The sequence below is a fragment of the Schistocerca piceifrons genome, chromosome 2 (genome assembly GCF_021461385.2).
Source record: "Schistocerca piceifrons isolate TAMUIC-IGC-003096 chromosome 2, iqSchPice1.1, whole genome shotgun sequence".
NCBI lineage: Eukaryota > Metazoa > Arthropoda > Insecta > Orthoptera > Acrididae > Schistocerca > Schistocerca piceifrons.
In genome coordinates, this window is record NC_060139.1 from 285,655,775 (window position 1) to 285,673,472 (window position 17,698).

The following is a 17,698-nucleotide window of genomic DNA, read 5'->3' on the forward strand; positions in this document are numbered from 1 at the left end:
AACAGTTAATACATTTATCGACCTGTGAAACAATGCAGTCAGTGCCTTCACGGGAAAAGGTTTGTGGTTCCCTACGGAACCATGATTGTACCCAGACGAGCACCTCTTTGTCCGAAGCAAATCGATGGCCACGAATGTCTTTTTTCAGGACTCCAAGAATATGGAAACAGCGTGGGGTGAAATCGAAACTCTACAGAGAATGTGCAAGGGCTTTCCAGTGGAACGTCTGCAGTGTAGTGGAAAAAACCTTGGCAATATGTGGGCTCGCCCATTAGCTTCGGACGAAGAGATGTGCCCGAAGTATGGTTCCGCAGGCAACAGCAAACATTTTTCCATTAACGCATTGGCCGTGTTTATCTCATAGGGGGATAAATGTATTAATAGATATAGTGATTATTTTTGAAATTATAAAGTTTCCTTACTTTTCCCCTCACATACACATATGTAAATATATAGTGAGGTGGGTCTCTACTACTGCGAATCACCAACTCTTAATTACCTAATCACAAGCCATCCCTATAGAAATTACAACATTCATTAAAACTACTACCACTTCGACTGAACAGGGCTCTTACTCTACAAAACTTCTGAAAACGCACAGAAACTAATGTGGACGGGATGCAACCGTCCATTTATTGCGCACTCCTTCTCTACGTATGCCCACACATGCCCACGTATCCGTCCACTGCCAAATTCGGGTACGCCTCCGGCGCTAGTTTGGGTTCAAAAATGGCTCTGAGCACTATTGGACTTAACATCTGTGGTCATCAGTCCCCTAGAACTTAGAACTACTTAAACCTAACTAACCTAACGACATCACACACATCCATGCCCGAGGCAGGATTCGAACCTGCGACCTTAGCAGTAGTTTGGGGCGATAGGTCCACATCTGCAGGTCGGCCGTATGTGCTCGACGGTACCAACACATTTGACAGCAACAGTTTATCCATCGTTTATTTTTCTTAACCTCCCTGATATATGTGCTCCAGCTCCTCGAAACTGCAAGCTAATACCGATATTATACGGTGTTGTCGTCTTCAAAATGGGAAGAGACATTTATGCGATGGTGTCCGATTTCTCCATCAATGACAGACAATTATTCTTAAAACACTTTTGTATCCAAAAGCTCTCTTAGAGTTTGTATTCGCCGTTCGACTGCGATAAAACTACGTTTTGAATGTTACACTCCCCACATTTGTTTACATTTTTATAGTTGCAGCATCACAATAAGGTGGGCACACGAATGCATTAAGTACTTTTTTCTCGAAGTATAATTCGACGAACACTGACAGAGCTACATTACACCCTGGTTGAGATACTGGACTCGCCTTCGCAGAAGAGTGCTTGTAATTCCCGTTGACACACTTTTCCTTTGCCCATCAATTTCCCGATTGGTTTTATGTCCCCTCTCTCCCCATGACTTCTTCTACTACGCCAACCTCTTCATCGAACAGTATCACAATACTCAACTTCCTCGATTATTGACATCTTCAACTTCTCTACGTATGCCCACACATGCCCACGTATCCTTCCACTGCCAAATTCGGGTACGCCTCCGGCGCTAGTTTGGGTTCAAAAATGGCTCTGAGCACTATGGGACTTAACATCTGTGGTATTATTATTTATTGGATGGACTGCAATCTCTGTCTTCCCGTACCCTCCACGGCTCCCCTCAACTAACATGGAAGTTATTCCCTGATGCCTAAACAAACTTCCTATTACTCTATCTCTCTCTCTCTCTCTCTCTCTCTCTCTCTCTCTCTCTCCCTCTCCCTCTCCAGTAGTTATTTTCGACTCAACCCTTTCCCCACCGATTCTTCATTTCTTATGGTATCTCTACACTTCAGTTCCAGCATCTTTCTGTGACACCACATAATAAACTCTTCAACTCTCTTATTTTCCAATGTTCACACGGCCCATAACTCAATTTAGTAGAATGTTGTGCTACAGACGAAAATTTTCAGGATCTTCTTCCTCAATTAAAGGTAGTATACTTCTTTTAACGAGTAATGACCTCAGTGCCTGTGCTACTCTGCTTCGTCAGTTATGCGTTATTTTGCTTCCAAGGTAGAGAACTCCTTCACTTCGTCTACTATGCGTTCCCCAACTTCGATCACGATTCTGATTCCACTTATTCCTCATCACTTTCTTCTTTCTTTGTTCTAGTCTCACACCATATTCTGCGCTCGGAAGACTCCATTCTATCAAGAAGCCCTGTAATTTTTCTTTACTTTCACAGCAGACAACAACATCTACTGCCCCCTCTTGGTTATTGTGTATGTTATACGTATTTTATCCGCCTTCCCCTGTAGTTTACACATATTCCACTGAGGATTTCAAACATGCTGCACCATTTTATGTTGTCTAACTCATTTTGTAAGTCTATATATCCTTATCAAGTGTCTTATTTTGGTCGAGTCCTCCATTATTAAGTGCAGCGTCCAAACATTCTATCTGGTGTGTATATTTTTCCTAAAGTCAAACAGATCGTCCATCTTCTTTCCCATTCTTGTGTGTGTTACATTTGTGAGCACCTTGGATGGATAAGCTGTTAAGCTGGTTTGTGTCAGGTGCCGTATTTATTTGCCTTTGCTTTCTATCTTAGAAAGTTTGCAATGAAACTATTTTTCTGTTAAAATAAAACAAAGTGAGGCACTTCTATACGGAACCAAAGTTTTCCTGCAAGTAACCTGTAAAAGACTGTCCAGCTGCAAAACTATATGTTGCTCATTTGATGTCGGCAGTTTGTCATTTTTCCAAGCTCTACGCAAAGGATTTCAATGTGGACAAGCAGCTGTGACTTTCTGAAGTGCGAATCTGAGGTACCGATGGCTGGCTCTGTCGGTACACATCGGGAGCATTCGGGAAAAAAAGGGAAAACCGGCGACCGGTCGTTTAGCTTTAAGTTTTCTGTAATTTCACTAAAATCGCTTCAGGTGAATGTCTTGCATCAACCGTGGAAGGAATTCGCGGGCGCGCAACCGCGAGGTTATCAGCACTCCTGTACCGTACCACATCCGATTTTCTGCTCAGTCTCTAATGCTTCGTCATTGTCGGGAACATAATATTCATGGTCACTGACTCATTTACGATTATTATCCAACATTCTTTGTCAAGTCGATAAACTAGGTACAGAGTTATGCTGTATTCACACACACACACACACACACACACACACACACACACACACACACACACACACACACGAACTGATAGAAGTATACAGAGTCTAGATCTAATGGAATAATAGAAACCTGCGCCCTCCTAACGACAGCATATTTTTTGAAACTAAATGCTCGTTGGCTATCAAGAAAGATCTTTTCTCAAGCTGCATCGCATTCTTACTACCAGTACACCTTCTCTTGCGTTGCAAATAATCTGAGAATCGTGCGAAATATTTTCTAACAAGTACTTCAATGGTACAGTATACATTTCGACGACATATAACGTGCTACTGTATATTCCTTTACTATAATGCAGGGCTTCCCAACCTTTTCAGCTGACGTACCCCTTCTTCAGTCGATAATCCATGGCGGACCCCTAGTCAGTCAAGAGCACAGTAACTTCAAATTTCAGAGCGAAACCCATGGCAACTGAAAGCTTCTTAATGCAGGTGCCATGTTCCCAATGACCCCCCCCCCCCCCTCCCGCCCCGAAGTATCAATAGTCTTTGTTTTAGAGATGAATGAAAACAACCTGAAATTAACGATCCAATTGGAATTCTCACTGTATCCAGACACTTACTAGTGGATTTACTCCCTTTGTTCAACACACTATAGCCTGATTAAAATTACTTGGTAACTGAAATTTCATACGATGGACCTGTCTTCCTCCAAGAACAATCAACGTCACGTCCAAACTGTTCGCTGTCGACAAGCTGTCGCATATGGTCTGTTCACTTCCACTATTTAGCTACTGTTATGTAAGGAGCATGCATATTTCGTAACAGTCGTGTGTGTGTGTGTGTGGGGGGGGGGGGATGTTCGTGAAATCCGAAGAAAAATGTTCAAACGTATGTAAAGTCTTCCTTTGATCGTCCTCCCTCCTCATTCATTTCAACTGGAAACTTCCCTTGTTGTGAAGGCGATGGAGAAACTGCAGCCTTCTTCAATGATCCTGACTTCAGCCACCGGTCCATGTTAGAAGTAATAAACTGGTCAAAAATCGACTTATGAAACAGGTAGTGCACTGACAAGGCAAGTTTAACATTTAATGATGGCTGGGGCCGCATACGTGCCAGCGAGCGCTGTGATTGGTCGACAAAGCTCGCTCCACGCATGCGTAAAAGGTTTCAGCGCATCTAGCGCCGTGAGCCGGCGCACAAACGACCCCCGTATTGTTGCTAAACAGTCCATCAGAGAAGCCGCATTCTCCGGCACGAAACTGTGTGTACGTTCTCACTTAGGAACCGCAAAGACTGCTTGGGGGGGATACGACCTGAAGTAAAAGTACATGTTTTTCACACGAAAAAAAAAGTGATGAATTTGATTTTCACATTTTTATTCAATAATTTTACTCATTATTTGACACGATTTGGTGAAGGGCGACCGTGGACCCCCTAGAAAGAGCCGACGGACTCCTAAGGGGTCCGCGGACCACAGGTTGGGAAGCCCTGCAATATAATGTGTAAAAAAACCGACAACAACGGTAGCTTGCCACACTGTTCTCGACAGAAAAAGGAAGAAATCTTAATTCCGGTTAGCAGCATCGCTAAACATTCAAGAAGAAGCAATTGTTCCGCTGTAGTGAGAACATCTCGGAGATGGGTGGGATTATGACCTTGTTCCAGTTACCGTTCTGAAGATGGATTATTCTTGTTGTGGCCTTTACGGGATGAAGTGAAACCAGGAACCTAACTAAACTGGAATGATGTAGCTCACAGAAAGAATTTTGGCCAATAGTGCGACAACAATAATTTCGACATTTAGTTCGCATACAACTTACGAGGAATGACGATGTGGAGAGATGTGCGAATAAATTCTACGGAGAGCACTAGGTTACAGTTAGTAACTGAAATCTCTGCAAGATAGTTTCAGTAGTGAATGGCATTAACTAGCTGAGTTCCGGAAGGGAAGGCAAGTCCTAATGGCGACGCGCGAAAACTGCGCTGTCATTAACGACTCTGCTGGCTACTTAATGCATGCCGCTTTGCTACATGGTTCAGAAACTTTCTAACTAAGATTAAAGACTGTTAGAAGTACCATCCGAGGTAGAACAACCTACATCATCAGGAACATAGCAAATGCGGCGTCCGAAAATCTCACGGCGTAGTAGCCAAATGTAGTGCAATTTATAGTGAGTGAAAGTGGCTAACGTCTGAAGAGCTGTTAGTATCAAAGAGTTTGCAAGTGGCTTGAAAGGGTGCACTAACTGGCAATGAGATCACCGAAGGACTTCATTTACTTAATATGATACGCGCTCTGACCACACCTGTCAGCAGTGAAGAAAATCGTGAATAATGACTATGCGCTTAGTCGCAGTTTATGAAGAGTACTGAAAGTGGTAGCCGAATGTCTAACAGGAAAAATAGAAATGTTATCCCACAGCACAGCACCCAGTGGGCTATGAACAATACAAGCGATATTTTTTTCTCACTATATGAAGACACAGGTTCAACCCGCTATCAAATACTATGGACCATTCAGCAAACAGCGCTCTGTATAGTGAAAAGACAGTCCCAACGGCTCAGGCATTAAAAATCGACAGACGCAGTAGGACGGCACGATACTGTACCATTTCCCGACGAAACTGAAGTCTGTAAGCTTGTTTTTCATACTGTTTTTTTTAAGTGTCAATAAGATCTAAGCACCAGAAGTTCGACTGAAAGTGCCGTTTTCCATAGTAAGCTTTCGGCATTTGTGCTGGACGCTGTTGGACCGCCCTTCCATACGTCTCAGAAATGATTTTACGACACTCAAATTACAGGAAAATGTGGAGAATGACCTGGAAGTCGAGCGTTTTCAATTTGTTGGTGGGGCGTGAGGAAGAGGGGGGGGGGGGGGGGGGGGGAGGGTGCTAGGTGTGTTTGAAATGGTATTGCAACCACCAGGTCAGGTTATAATTAAGGAGGTGTCAGACTTTGAAGAATAAAGTTACTCTGCTTGAAAACATAAAATAGGTCTATGACATTTTGATGTGAACAGGCCTAACAGCTGGTAAAATTATTTCTGTATTTTTAAAGTGTGATTCTCTCTCTCTCTCACACACACACACAACAAGACAGACAGAAGTTTACGATACAAATGCAGTGCTTTCAGCACCTTATATCCTTTACGTTAAGTCGCAGATGAGGTGCATTACGGTAAGAAAAATTGAAAAACCAAAACTTGTGGCATATATACTACTTTTGACCAGCAAATAATGTCTGTTGCTACTCTAATCGTACGATATCTTCACAGAAAAAGAAATCGGTGCCCACAGAGAAGGGTACATAGGAGTCGAAAACTTCTGAGTAACCAACACCAGGAAAATATTTTGTCTTTTGCTGAGGGCAGGTGTATAAATACACATCACATTTTAGAAACATGGATTAAAAAAGGTAGTTACCACCTCTCATTAAGGTGAGAAACGTGGCAAGTTTGCGAAATACAAAGTTAATATAACATATAATAACAGTAATAATAATATCGGGAACAACGAGATTAACGACCCATAGATGATGTAGGCCACGCAGTTGCGTTTTGGCTGGAATAATGTTTATTCACAAAGCAAACTAATAGCGAAAGTGGTCGTATTTAGAGTTAGTGTTACACTCGAGCGCATATCCATTTGACACAGTTCTATCAATCACAATCTCATCGCGAAATACAAGTCTAATATTTCACCTCGTTATATTCGCGAAAAGTTCACACCAGGCGCGCGGTTGCTCACCGCTCAGAGACAAAGTCCCGCGATACCACACAACGCAAATTTTCTAAGTCGTTTCACTTCCTAGCTGCCTAAAGATTGACCGTTCGCTTTCGCGTCTCAATCCGAACTGTGCTCTTTGGTGTCTCCAGCTGAACTGTCCGCTTTCGCGTCTGCACCGGCACTCCCTCTGCTTGACCCCGGCCGCGACTCCCGCGCGCCGAATATCCTCGCTGAACTGACTAGGGAAGTTCCCTTTCCTGAAGCCGTCCATCTGATTGGCTACAGCTTATTCTACATTATTTCACATTTTAACATATTTAAATAATCAAAGCTTGACCACTGTCACGTTATAAATAAATTAACAATAATATCCATTACATAATAAACGTTAAATTCTTTTACATAAAACCAATACAATTTCCTTCTTAGCTTTGAATGCCACGGCTAGTAGCCTTGCACCAACGTGCTTTCTGATAAATAAATAAAGAATAAAGTAACTATTATGCACTAAACTTTACAACAAATATTCTATTACCTAATGATTCAATAGGGTGTCATGCTGTCATCGTTCAATGTGTTTTGGGTGGTGGAAATTATGATCTGCTGCTTAACTGTGAATCCTGATAATTTAAATTTACTATATCTTTTAAACAAATGAAGTTACAGAGTTGATATTTACAACGTTTGTCATTTTAATGATGCGCTTCTATATGATATGTCGATCGTTAAGATCGACCAAAGCGTTCAGATTTTAGCATTCAGGTCTTTGTTACAAAACTTCTTAATTTCATTCTAACAGTAAATCCTAAACTATTATAGATATGATCAATATTCAAGTTTTACTGGGATCACCATGAAAATTTATGGAGGATGGCAAATTAAAATTACTGTGGCTAGATTCCCTGAATTACTACAGAACTAAATAGTTTTCATAAATGTTTCCCTTCATGGCCGATCGTAAGTCCGTCATATTTAACAGTGCTCTGGTTCCCTGGGTTTCCCTATGACGTTGGTTCTCGTCTCTCACCTGCACACTACAGCGCTTAGGCCTCCACAGACAATAGACGCCTGTGAGTTTCCCCATCTCGTGGTGAATCTGCGCCCTTTGTAGCACGCGGTCCTGGACGACAGGATTCGTTTCACAATTCCTGAAGGCTGACTCTTTCGGCCATATACTTAAATGAGAGCAAAGTGTTCGTTAACTCACAAAATGTATGCCACGGTCTTCCACGGGAAAGACTATTACCCATTAGGAGAAGGTTGTCCGCTATTTTGCAAAGTTCCAGAGAAGGCAGCACGGGCTATAAAAGCTCGTACCTGAGAGGCGCCCAGCTGTCAATGAGTGTCGCAGACGAGCGTGAAACTGCGACGCGGTACTTGACTCAGACTGACAGCCGACACGGGATCGTTGCGAGCCCCCTCCCAGCGTCGGACGCAAAAAGCGGCGCGCGGCCTATGCGTGTGCGTGCTGTACGTTAGAGAGCCTAATTACCGCGGGCTTTGTCTCCTGCGGCCAAGGACGCCCGCTAATCGCGCCGTCTGTTCGTTAAAGGCTAGCTCGCTCATTAAAGAACTCATGACCCACAAATTACTCAGCCGAGACGGGGGCAAAATCTGCGATGGCTGATCTGAACGAAAAACCTTTCCCGGCGCAGAAGTATCTGTGTAGAGTGCATTTACCGCTCGGCCGGCGGCGTGCGCGGGGGCACAAAGGGCGCAGCAACGCGTCCTGATGAGAACCCGCCTCAGCGCGCCGTCCCAGCAGATAAGGCGGCCATTCTGAGCCGGCAGAACGGCTCCGCTCAGGCGCGAGCCATTAATAGCTCGTTGCGCAAAGACAGACGTACGTCGATTCACTTTGAGGAAAAAAGGAAACTGTGAAAGACGCGTTCACACACTGAATCGTTTTTACCAAACCAGGTACATGTGGAGGTTCGTAACGGATCAGTCTTGGCTAAGCTCGACGACTCGTCACGTTCACTGCTACAAACACTAAGAGCCCGTTTCTAGTATCTGGGGAGGTGCAGGCGCGAGGGGGAGAAGTTTGTTCAGCTTGGTGAAGAGAGGCCGACCTTTCTGTGATCCTTGTAAATGGATCGTGGTCGAAGCAGCACTTTACACAGTGGTGCTACTAGTGGGGTCAGGAAATGGCCTACATTTGACTCCTAAAGCCGATTGACACAAAGGTTTGGATGTTAAAAAAATGCGAGGAGTAATTTGGTGCAGCAGCACGCGACGGGTGTAGCAGGGAAGTCTTGTGCCCTCTGGGGTGGAGGTGGAATTTCGAAACGTATTTCTGGTGTTGGTAGTCAGTGATTCTTCGTGGTCAGCCAAGTTATTTTTCAAATGTGGAATCCCTGCAAGAAACCAAAAGTGTATTCCCGAGTGCGGGGGTCGAATCCTGACAAATGCATTTCCTGGGACAGTGATGCGTTTCAGAGAGCGAGTAAGTGCTTCGTACGTGCTCGTATCAGACAGCAAAGCTGGAGGCGGTGTTGGATTTTGAGAGAACTACTGGCGATGTCCATTTTCCAGCCAGGTGGTGGGATCACAGAATTTTTCTGAAGGCAGTAGTTAGCTACAGTGCTGTCATTATTTTCCACTGTGTAGTGAGCACTTAACCCTGACTCGCGGGTAAAACCAGCCTTGCGACCCGTTCTCATATTATGTAAGCGTAGCAGTGCATTCGGCGTTACCACTTCCAAAATTATCAAAAGCAGGACAGTGTTTCACAAAAAGAAGCGTATTTCTTAAAAAAAGGCATGATAATTTACTTTAGAATGAGCGGTAAATAACACACTGAAAATCTGCTGTAACATTAAACAACGGTATTTAATTGTATAACACAATGCAATTATCCTCATGTGATTTTCAGTCTTTCCCAGTGGTGTTTCCTCTTTCAACAGGATTTACTACTTAGGAAATAACTGAATTGTTATTTTGAAGAACATAGCTATAAAATTCTTCACACCCTTGAATTTGTACTTGACCAGTAAAATTCCTTCCACTGAGTCTATCAACAAACGTTTCAATTTTTTGTCTACTACCTACACTTCAGCAGATGCTCAACAGTCGGCAAGTGAAGATCGAAGGGATCGTTGTGTTAAGAAGAAATCTACGGATGCCAGTCACTGAATGCTGGCCCGTATTTTGACTGGACCAAAGGTAGGATTCTTCCAACACGTCGGTGAAGGGGCTTTGAAGATGGCGTAATGTAGCGCTGAAACAGGTTGCTCAAATAAAATAACAACTGGAAATTTAAACGGCTGAAGGTGTTTGATTCAACATTGTATACGAGCAGCCGAGGTCCCGCAACCATCTGAATTAAGACGGACTTAAGAGATTCATTGCCAACGTCGTCGCGGGGAAAATGATAGAATCTAAACCAGGAACACCCACATCTCATTGCCTCCAGGCTACTGGAAGATACAAACCATTCAACGACTGCAAAAGAAAATGAGGAAAAACATTTGGTGATCATACACGATTAAGGCTGCTAAAGTGTGGTAGGCTTTTTATCAAATGGCAGCTCATATGGACTTAAGCACATGCTCTTCAGCGGGTGGCAGCGGAAATTAGGGCGAATTTTCCAAAGTAAATGCCTAATTTCCTCTGCGAAGAAAGAGGAAATTAGAGTGAATTTTCCAAAGTATGAGTAAATGTCTTATTTAATTTCCTCTGCGAAGAAAATGGTCGTGAAGGCGCCATCAAGAGGGAAATTATTTATTGATACGATGCAGGATACTTGTTTACCCCTAGAGCCAATCGTCACCAGCTGGAGAAGATGAACTGAAGCAGCTCTATAACCACAGTGTTCATTTAGAAGATATGAAGAAGACGCTGGACGTGACAGACAAAAACACATCAGCAAGTATTCCTAATGCGGTTAGTGGTTGAAGTAAGAAAAGTCTCCAGAGTAATTTAGTGCGTATTAAGACGTACTTTAGTGAACTTCCAGCCGCAATCACACGTTTGGAAAAAAATCAACGGCTCTACCTTCTGCTTTGTAGGAATAGGGAATAACAGAGTAACAGTCACTTTATTTCAAGCTGTATCGGAACGTCCCTGCTCTGTCTTCTCTGGCAAGCTGCAAAATGACACACGATATGAGACGAATCTTAAGAGGATAACTCAATGGGTGCGTGTTCACACATGGATATAATGAACATGGAAAACAGGGCGCAAGTAGAGAGCGTCTGACGCACGATTTTAACCTGCATACCATTCTGTTACCTGGTCTGCGTATGTGCTGCTTGTTCTGCCTAGCTCCGTAGACACGACGTAAGCTTGTTTGAATTTAGACGGTTAAAAAAATCTTCATGATAATCATGGTGGGCGTTCAGATTTGAAAATGTGGCAGTCTCATCTATTAGGTCATTTACCAAAGCTCGTCACAGAAGTTGACTAAGTGGAGGTATCACACAACGACCACAGCAAAGACAGAACATATCGGTGGGCAACACTAGTGCTTTCTGGCACAGTATGGTTGTCCCAGTACCATATTTACTTCTCCCTCTCTTTATACTTCTGTCCACATCGACAATACATATATTGTAAAATCATTATGAGGCAAGGACGATGTTCCCCGTAGAGCAACGTGCCAACTCTGCATTGCTCCTCGACTCGTACAGATATGATTCCGGAATAATGGCGCTCCATTCGATGTTCCTTCGGATAAAAGACAGCCTCCTGCTTAACGCCTGCAGGATACTTAACTCCTCCCTCCGTCATGGCACTTTTGCAGTGCTCTAATATCATACATATCTAGGTTCTGTAAGGATACGCCTTTTCATTTTATCGTTCAAATTTGTGTATATTTGGGAGCGGACGAGGTGCATGTCCATAGACTGGTTCAGAAATGTCGGCGGTATTGGCATACAGAGGAGAGGGGAAAACATGATTACGAATCGGGATTCGACAATTCAGGCCCCTAAAAGACGAATTACGCGAGCACCATAGTGTGTACCAGCACGAGATTAGTGGAGCTGCAAAAAGGAAACGTACATCTCAGCAATGATATCGGCTTTCTTACTGCTTCCATATTTCACAACAAATCATATATCATATTTTTACAGTCCGCTTTCGTATCCAGACAGATAAAGCTTCCTATAGAATGTTGTATGAGAGAGAGAGAGAGAGAGAGAGAGAGAGAGAGAGAGAGAGAGCGTTCTGCAGCGGCCTGGCCACACCCACCACCTGCCGCTGGCTGCAGTCGGCACCCGCCCTCTCACCAGACGTGGCGCTTCGATTGCACTTACGACTGCAGGGCGCACATGCGGAATGGAGTTCCCACAATGGTCAACATGTACGTAACACATTACTCCCTGGTGGCACACGCTACCTAAGACGGACCGGTGCATAACGTAGAAAGGGTCTCTCGTACAAATCAGGAATGCTCTTGTTAACTAATAACAAGGAAGAAAAGAGGTAGTCACGAGTAGTTTTAAGGAGTATGGGAAAGCTGTAGCGTTATCGAAGGAAGCGTTACGTCGATTTTGGGAGGAGATAAAAACTGAAATCACAGACAAGGGAAGGCACTGCATGCACCCTGGTGTGGAGATGGCATCTTCTTCCTTTGCAGTTCGAAGTTGATTCCATACATGATAAAACTTCCTTTATGAACTACACTGAGGTGACAAAAATAAACATCTTGTTCGAAGTCCCACGCAGAAATATTGAACCATGCCACTTCTACGGCCGTCCGTAATTGAAAAAGTGTCGCCGGTGCAGGATATTGTACACGGAGTGACCTCTCGATTATATCTCATAAATGTTCGATGGCATTCGTGTCGGGCCATCTGGATGGCCAGATCATTCGTTCTAACTGTCCAGAATGTTCTTCGATCCAATCGCGAACAGTAACTGTGGCTCAGTAAAATGGCGCATTGTCATCTGCAAAAATGGCGCATTGTCATCCACAAGAATTCCATCGTTGTTTGGGTCAAATGCCCTCCAAGCAGCCGAACGTAACCAGAGGACCCAGTCCATTCCACGTACACACAACCCACACCATTATGGAGCCACCAACAGCTTGCACAGTGCCTTGTTGTCAACTTGGGTCCGTGACTTAGTGGGGTCTGGGCCACACTCGAACCCTACATCAATTCTTACTAAACGAAATCGGGACTCATCTGACCAGACAACGGTTTTCCAGTCGTCTAGGGCCCAACCGATATGGCCACGAGACCAGGGGACGTACTGCAGGTGGTGATGTGCTGTTAGCAAAGGCGTCAGTCGTCTGCTGCCATAGACCATTAGCGTCAAATTGCGACGCACTGTCCCATCCTTTCGTCGTACAGCCCACATTGATTTCTACGGTTATTTCCTGTAGTGTTGTTTGTCTGTTAGCACTGACAACTCTACGCAAATGCCGCTGGTCTCGGTCGTTAAATGAAGGCCCTCGGCCAGTGCGTTGTTCTTCGGGAGAGTTAGCGCCTGAAATTCTCGGCGTACTCTTTATAATGTGGATCTCGGAATACTGAATTCGATAACGATTTCAGAAATGGACTGTCCCAGTGTCTAGTTTCAGCCACCATTCCGCGTCCAGAGTCTGTTAATTCACCTGGTGCGGCCATAATCACCGTTACACATCAATCATCTGAGTACAAATGAAAGTTCCGCCAATGCAATGCCCTTTTATACCTTGTATACGCAATACTAGCGACATCTGTATATGTGCATATAGCTATCCCTGTATATGTGCATATCGCTGTCACCTCAGTGTATATGCAATTTCATTCAGCGTCTCCTCGCGCATCTTTTCCATACACATATTCTTACAGCTATATTACTAAATGAAGTACACATTTAACACTATTGGTGGTAGGTGGATAAATCCAGCCAGTAGGTTACACGATAGTATTTCCTTCGTGTTTTGTGGCTTCACTACGAAGTTACATTTTCTTCCAAGCAGTAGTGATGATAATTCGAAATGTAACGAATCTGCTCTTGAGGTTACTCGACTTTTGAAAAGGTTAACACTTTATCATTTGTTTCCAATAGACGATGTTGTGTGGGGAAAAAAAAAAAAACGATTGCGGATGCGCCTTCGTGTGAGACAAAATCTATGTAATTTTACGAATATTATCGTTATGCAAGATGTATCGGGATCGAGTAATGTGTTGTTGTACTCATTCTGAGTAGCTGTTCTGTTAGAAGAGATTATACACCTCACTTTCTTACTCGGGTCATGAAGTATGAGTATAGGCAAAGTTTTCATTAGACAAAAATTAAATTATATAAAGTTTATGAATGTAGATTAACGTACAGTGTCGTACCTTTAAATTCAGCAAGTCCAACTGTTAAACCGAAAAAAAGGCATTCTCGCACTCACAGTCACTGATATTCTGGCAAATTTCAATATTCCACCTTGAATTTATGTTACAGGCAAGCTTAAAAATATGTACAATAATTTTCTGCCGTAATGTACCAAGAATAATTCACAACAAGATCAGGCGTCATAGCACTATACTGATGCGTGTTCAAAATAATTCACAAACAAATATACTAAATTGCGAACAAGATGTACATTAAAAAAGAAAGGAAACGTTTCAGGTGGAACAAAAAGCGTGAAGTACACGAACTAAACTACTATTTCTCAAGTTCTACTCAAAAAGCCTTAGACCTTTCAATAGGGAAGTACTCTGAGTAAAGCATGTTAACAGGTGGGACTGTCAAGAGTCAATAGGTCCATGCACGACAGTGCACGGTACCAATATCTTCCAAAAAGCCGCGCCCGAAAGTGCAATTTTTCAGGGGGGTCATATCTCGGGTTCTGTCGACCAGAAAGACAAATGGTCAAGTGTTTGGAACAGCCATTGGCCTAGCGACCATTCATACACCTATCGGGACTACGGCCATACTGCAGCTATCTTACAGTACAGGTCAAAATTTAAACATTACAGGTTTCCTCCAGTCCACGCAAATTGAGCAAAGCTATTGGTTCTTTCACATTAGGTGTGGTCTTGGGTGGGCCTTCGGCGGCGTATGAAAGCACCATTTGTTCATGGGCAGTTTCTGAGAAAACCCCGAAAAACCATGATTTTTGACTACCAAAAGTGCTAACTGTGGGGTTGGCTACTTACTATACCTTCTATTGACGCCAGATCGTCGACATTTTTACCATATATTCTTAAGATGATGATGTCGGAGTACCTTCAAAGTTTTTTTCTATCTCATTATCTGTCACATAAAATATGCACGTAATCTCTGGTCTGAGGCGTAAATGTAGTTTTAACTCAAGTAGTGAACACACGTAAGGGTTCTGAGGCCATCAAACAATGTTTTAGTCAGCACCTTTTCACCAATAAAACTTCATAACGCGCTCTCTCTGATCAATGGCATTTCACGCCTATACGGGCTGTCTTGAACCTGATGACACTGATGGTGACACCTGGCAACGTAAGCAACTCACAAACACTTATTATTCTATCACACAAAATTCGTTGTACTTGCAATCAAAAACCGTATTTTTTGGTATATGTCAGTGTAACTTAAAAATGTTACGCATTTTTATGCGAAGAAGTGTAAAATGAAATTGCATTGAATGTAAGTTCTGCACTGACTTTAAACTGGAGGAAGCATCTATTTTCGGATGTGGCACTTTACACCACACATTTGTGGTGCTGTTTTAAAACCTCTCATTTTTGTCACTCAAGCGGTGATTTTAAAATCTTTTTGAATTTAACGTCGGACTTAGTTTTTTGTATTTGGACGAAACGAAGGGAGATTCCCATTTGGACGAAAAGAACTCCCATTCTGTGTTCCCATTTGGACGAAAAGAACTCCTATTCTGTGTTCACGTTACATTATACAGACTTATTTGCTATTTATACGTATCAAAGAATATAAATGTGTCAAAGAGCGTATAAACAAACTGTCAAAAGCTCTACTGACCTACAGAATTCGTTTAACATTTTGCAGCACACCCTTCTACAGCAAGGAAAAGAAGGGAACCAGCGGAGAAAGGCTCCTTTCGGAGCACAGAAATGGCGAATATGTTCCTCCTTAAAAGACTCTGACAGAGAAGAGGGGAACCAGCTACTCAATCCTCATTCCGCCTTTCTCACCAAAAATTTTGGCATGCGGACATACTCGCGCATTTTGTGTTGAAAGAAGTACTAGAGAGACAGTCACCATGGAAAAGAGAGGAGAGAGAGCCAGTAGGAAAGAAAGAGAGGAGACAATGGTGGTGGGAGAGGAAAAGTGGCAGTGAAAGAGATTACCCACGTGTTAAAGATTCCCGATCTACGGATCAAAACCCCGAGCGAACCCTCCAAAAGAACATGTGAGGATAGGAAACAGCGGTGGTTGAAGAGAAAAACAGCAGACTTTAAATGAGAAAGAAAGAGACATTGGCAATGGCAGAGACAGTGGCAAGGAGAGGGACGAAGAATGGCCCAAAGATAACGGCAGTGGGGCAGACAGGCAGTGAAAATGGCAGAAAAAGAGACAGTGGTAAGAAAGAACGAGAAAAAAGGGATGAAGACAGACACAGTGTGAGAGACAGACGAGGGTAAGAGGAGACAGTGGTGGAGAGACGTACATCGACAGCGGCACTGAGAGGGGGATGCTGAGTATGAAGTCTTCACTACAAAGAGAGACTGCGTAAAAGGATTTACAGCCTCCTGCGTTAAAAGAGCGCTGATATGTTGTGCCAAGTTTTTTTGTTAGGCACGCGGAATGAGGATTCAGGCAGCTGATTCTCCACTTTTCTGTCAAGAGTCTTTTTTTTTGTGCTCAGATAGGAGCAATTTTCCGCTAGTAGTAATATGAACCTATAGCCCAGCATCTGGGCCACTGTTTCGCTCCGTCATGTAGGTAACCTTCGAAAGAAAACGAAGTCGATGTACCGTTTGGAGCCATAGCCTACTACATTCATTATAGGATGACCGTGATCTTCTTGAGAATAACATTGACTCCACGTAGTATGAATCAGGAAATCATCTGTAATCTTAAGTCAAGATGACCGTACCGCGATTTGTGGGAAATTAGAAGTGCATCTGCATGTGGCGATAAACGGAAGCTAACTTAATATTTGTGGCTAATTATACGGATCAACGACGAGATATGTGAACGACTTGTGCCCGCTCATCGAGGAGTAAAGAAAGGTCCATCATATCAGCTGGACGACGGTGACGTATTTTAACCGCTTCACAGCTCGCAGCACATGGTCTAGTGGACAGCGTCGCTGCGTCTAGATCACTGGTTTCTGGTTTCCATTTCCGACCGAATCCGAGGTTTTGTTCGCTCGGGGACTGGGTGCTTTTGTTTTAATCATTTCATCTCATCTTCATCGACGATAACGTCGTTGAAGTGGCATCAAATAGAAAGACTTGCACCAGGCGGCCGAACCACCACAGAGGGATTCTTCCGGGCAATAATGCCATACTATATCTTTATTCAACTTGGAACGGTTAATACCAGTAATATTCGTCTGTCCTCTTAGGTCACAATACCGTCGTACAGTTTCTGCAAATACTGCCTGTAGTGTTCTTACGTTCATTCACTCGCTGCGACGCCAAAGTGTTACAGTGACGATCAAAACTAAATTCGGTACGTGATACTTCTTTGAAATGCCGTCGCTAAGTTTGGTAAACGTAACCAGCCAGCTGAGGAATCACGACTGAAACACGAGCAATGCCATAACCCCTGTGGTATGTGCCACGTGCTTTACAGCTGTACACTACGGGCGACATACACAACAGGCGCAAATGGTCGGTCTCGGTCTCTCTCTCTCTCTCTCTCTCTCTCTCTCTCTCTCTCTCTCTCTCTCCCCCTTCTTCTCATTCTTTTCTTTCCTATTACATATGTTCTCACTCGACCTACCATCACACGACAATGTAGAAGC

General features: G+C 43.4%; 1 protein-coding gene across 1 annotated transcript in view; it reads right to left on the reverse strand.

Annotated features, from left to right (window-relative positions):
- Window positions 1–13,606, reverse strand: part of LOC124775331 — a 159,050-nt gene extending 145,444 nt beyond the window's left edge. Inside the window, exon 1 of the mRNA XM_047250163.1 lies at window positions 13,566–13,606. Within this exon, the coding sequence (XP_047106119.1) occupies window positions 13,566–13,606 (41 nt within the window). The remainder of the gene's footprint in view (window positions 1–13,565) is intronic.
- Window positions 13,607–17,698: the final 4,092 nt, after the last annotated feature.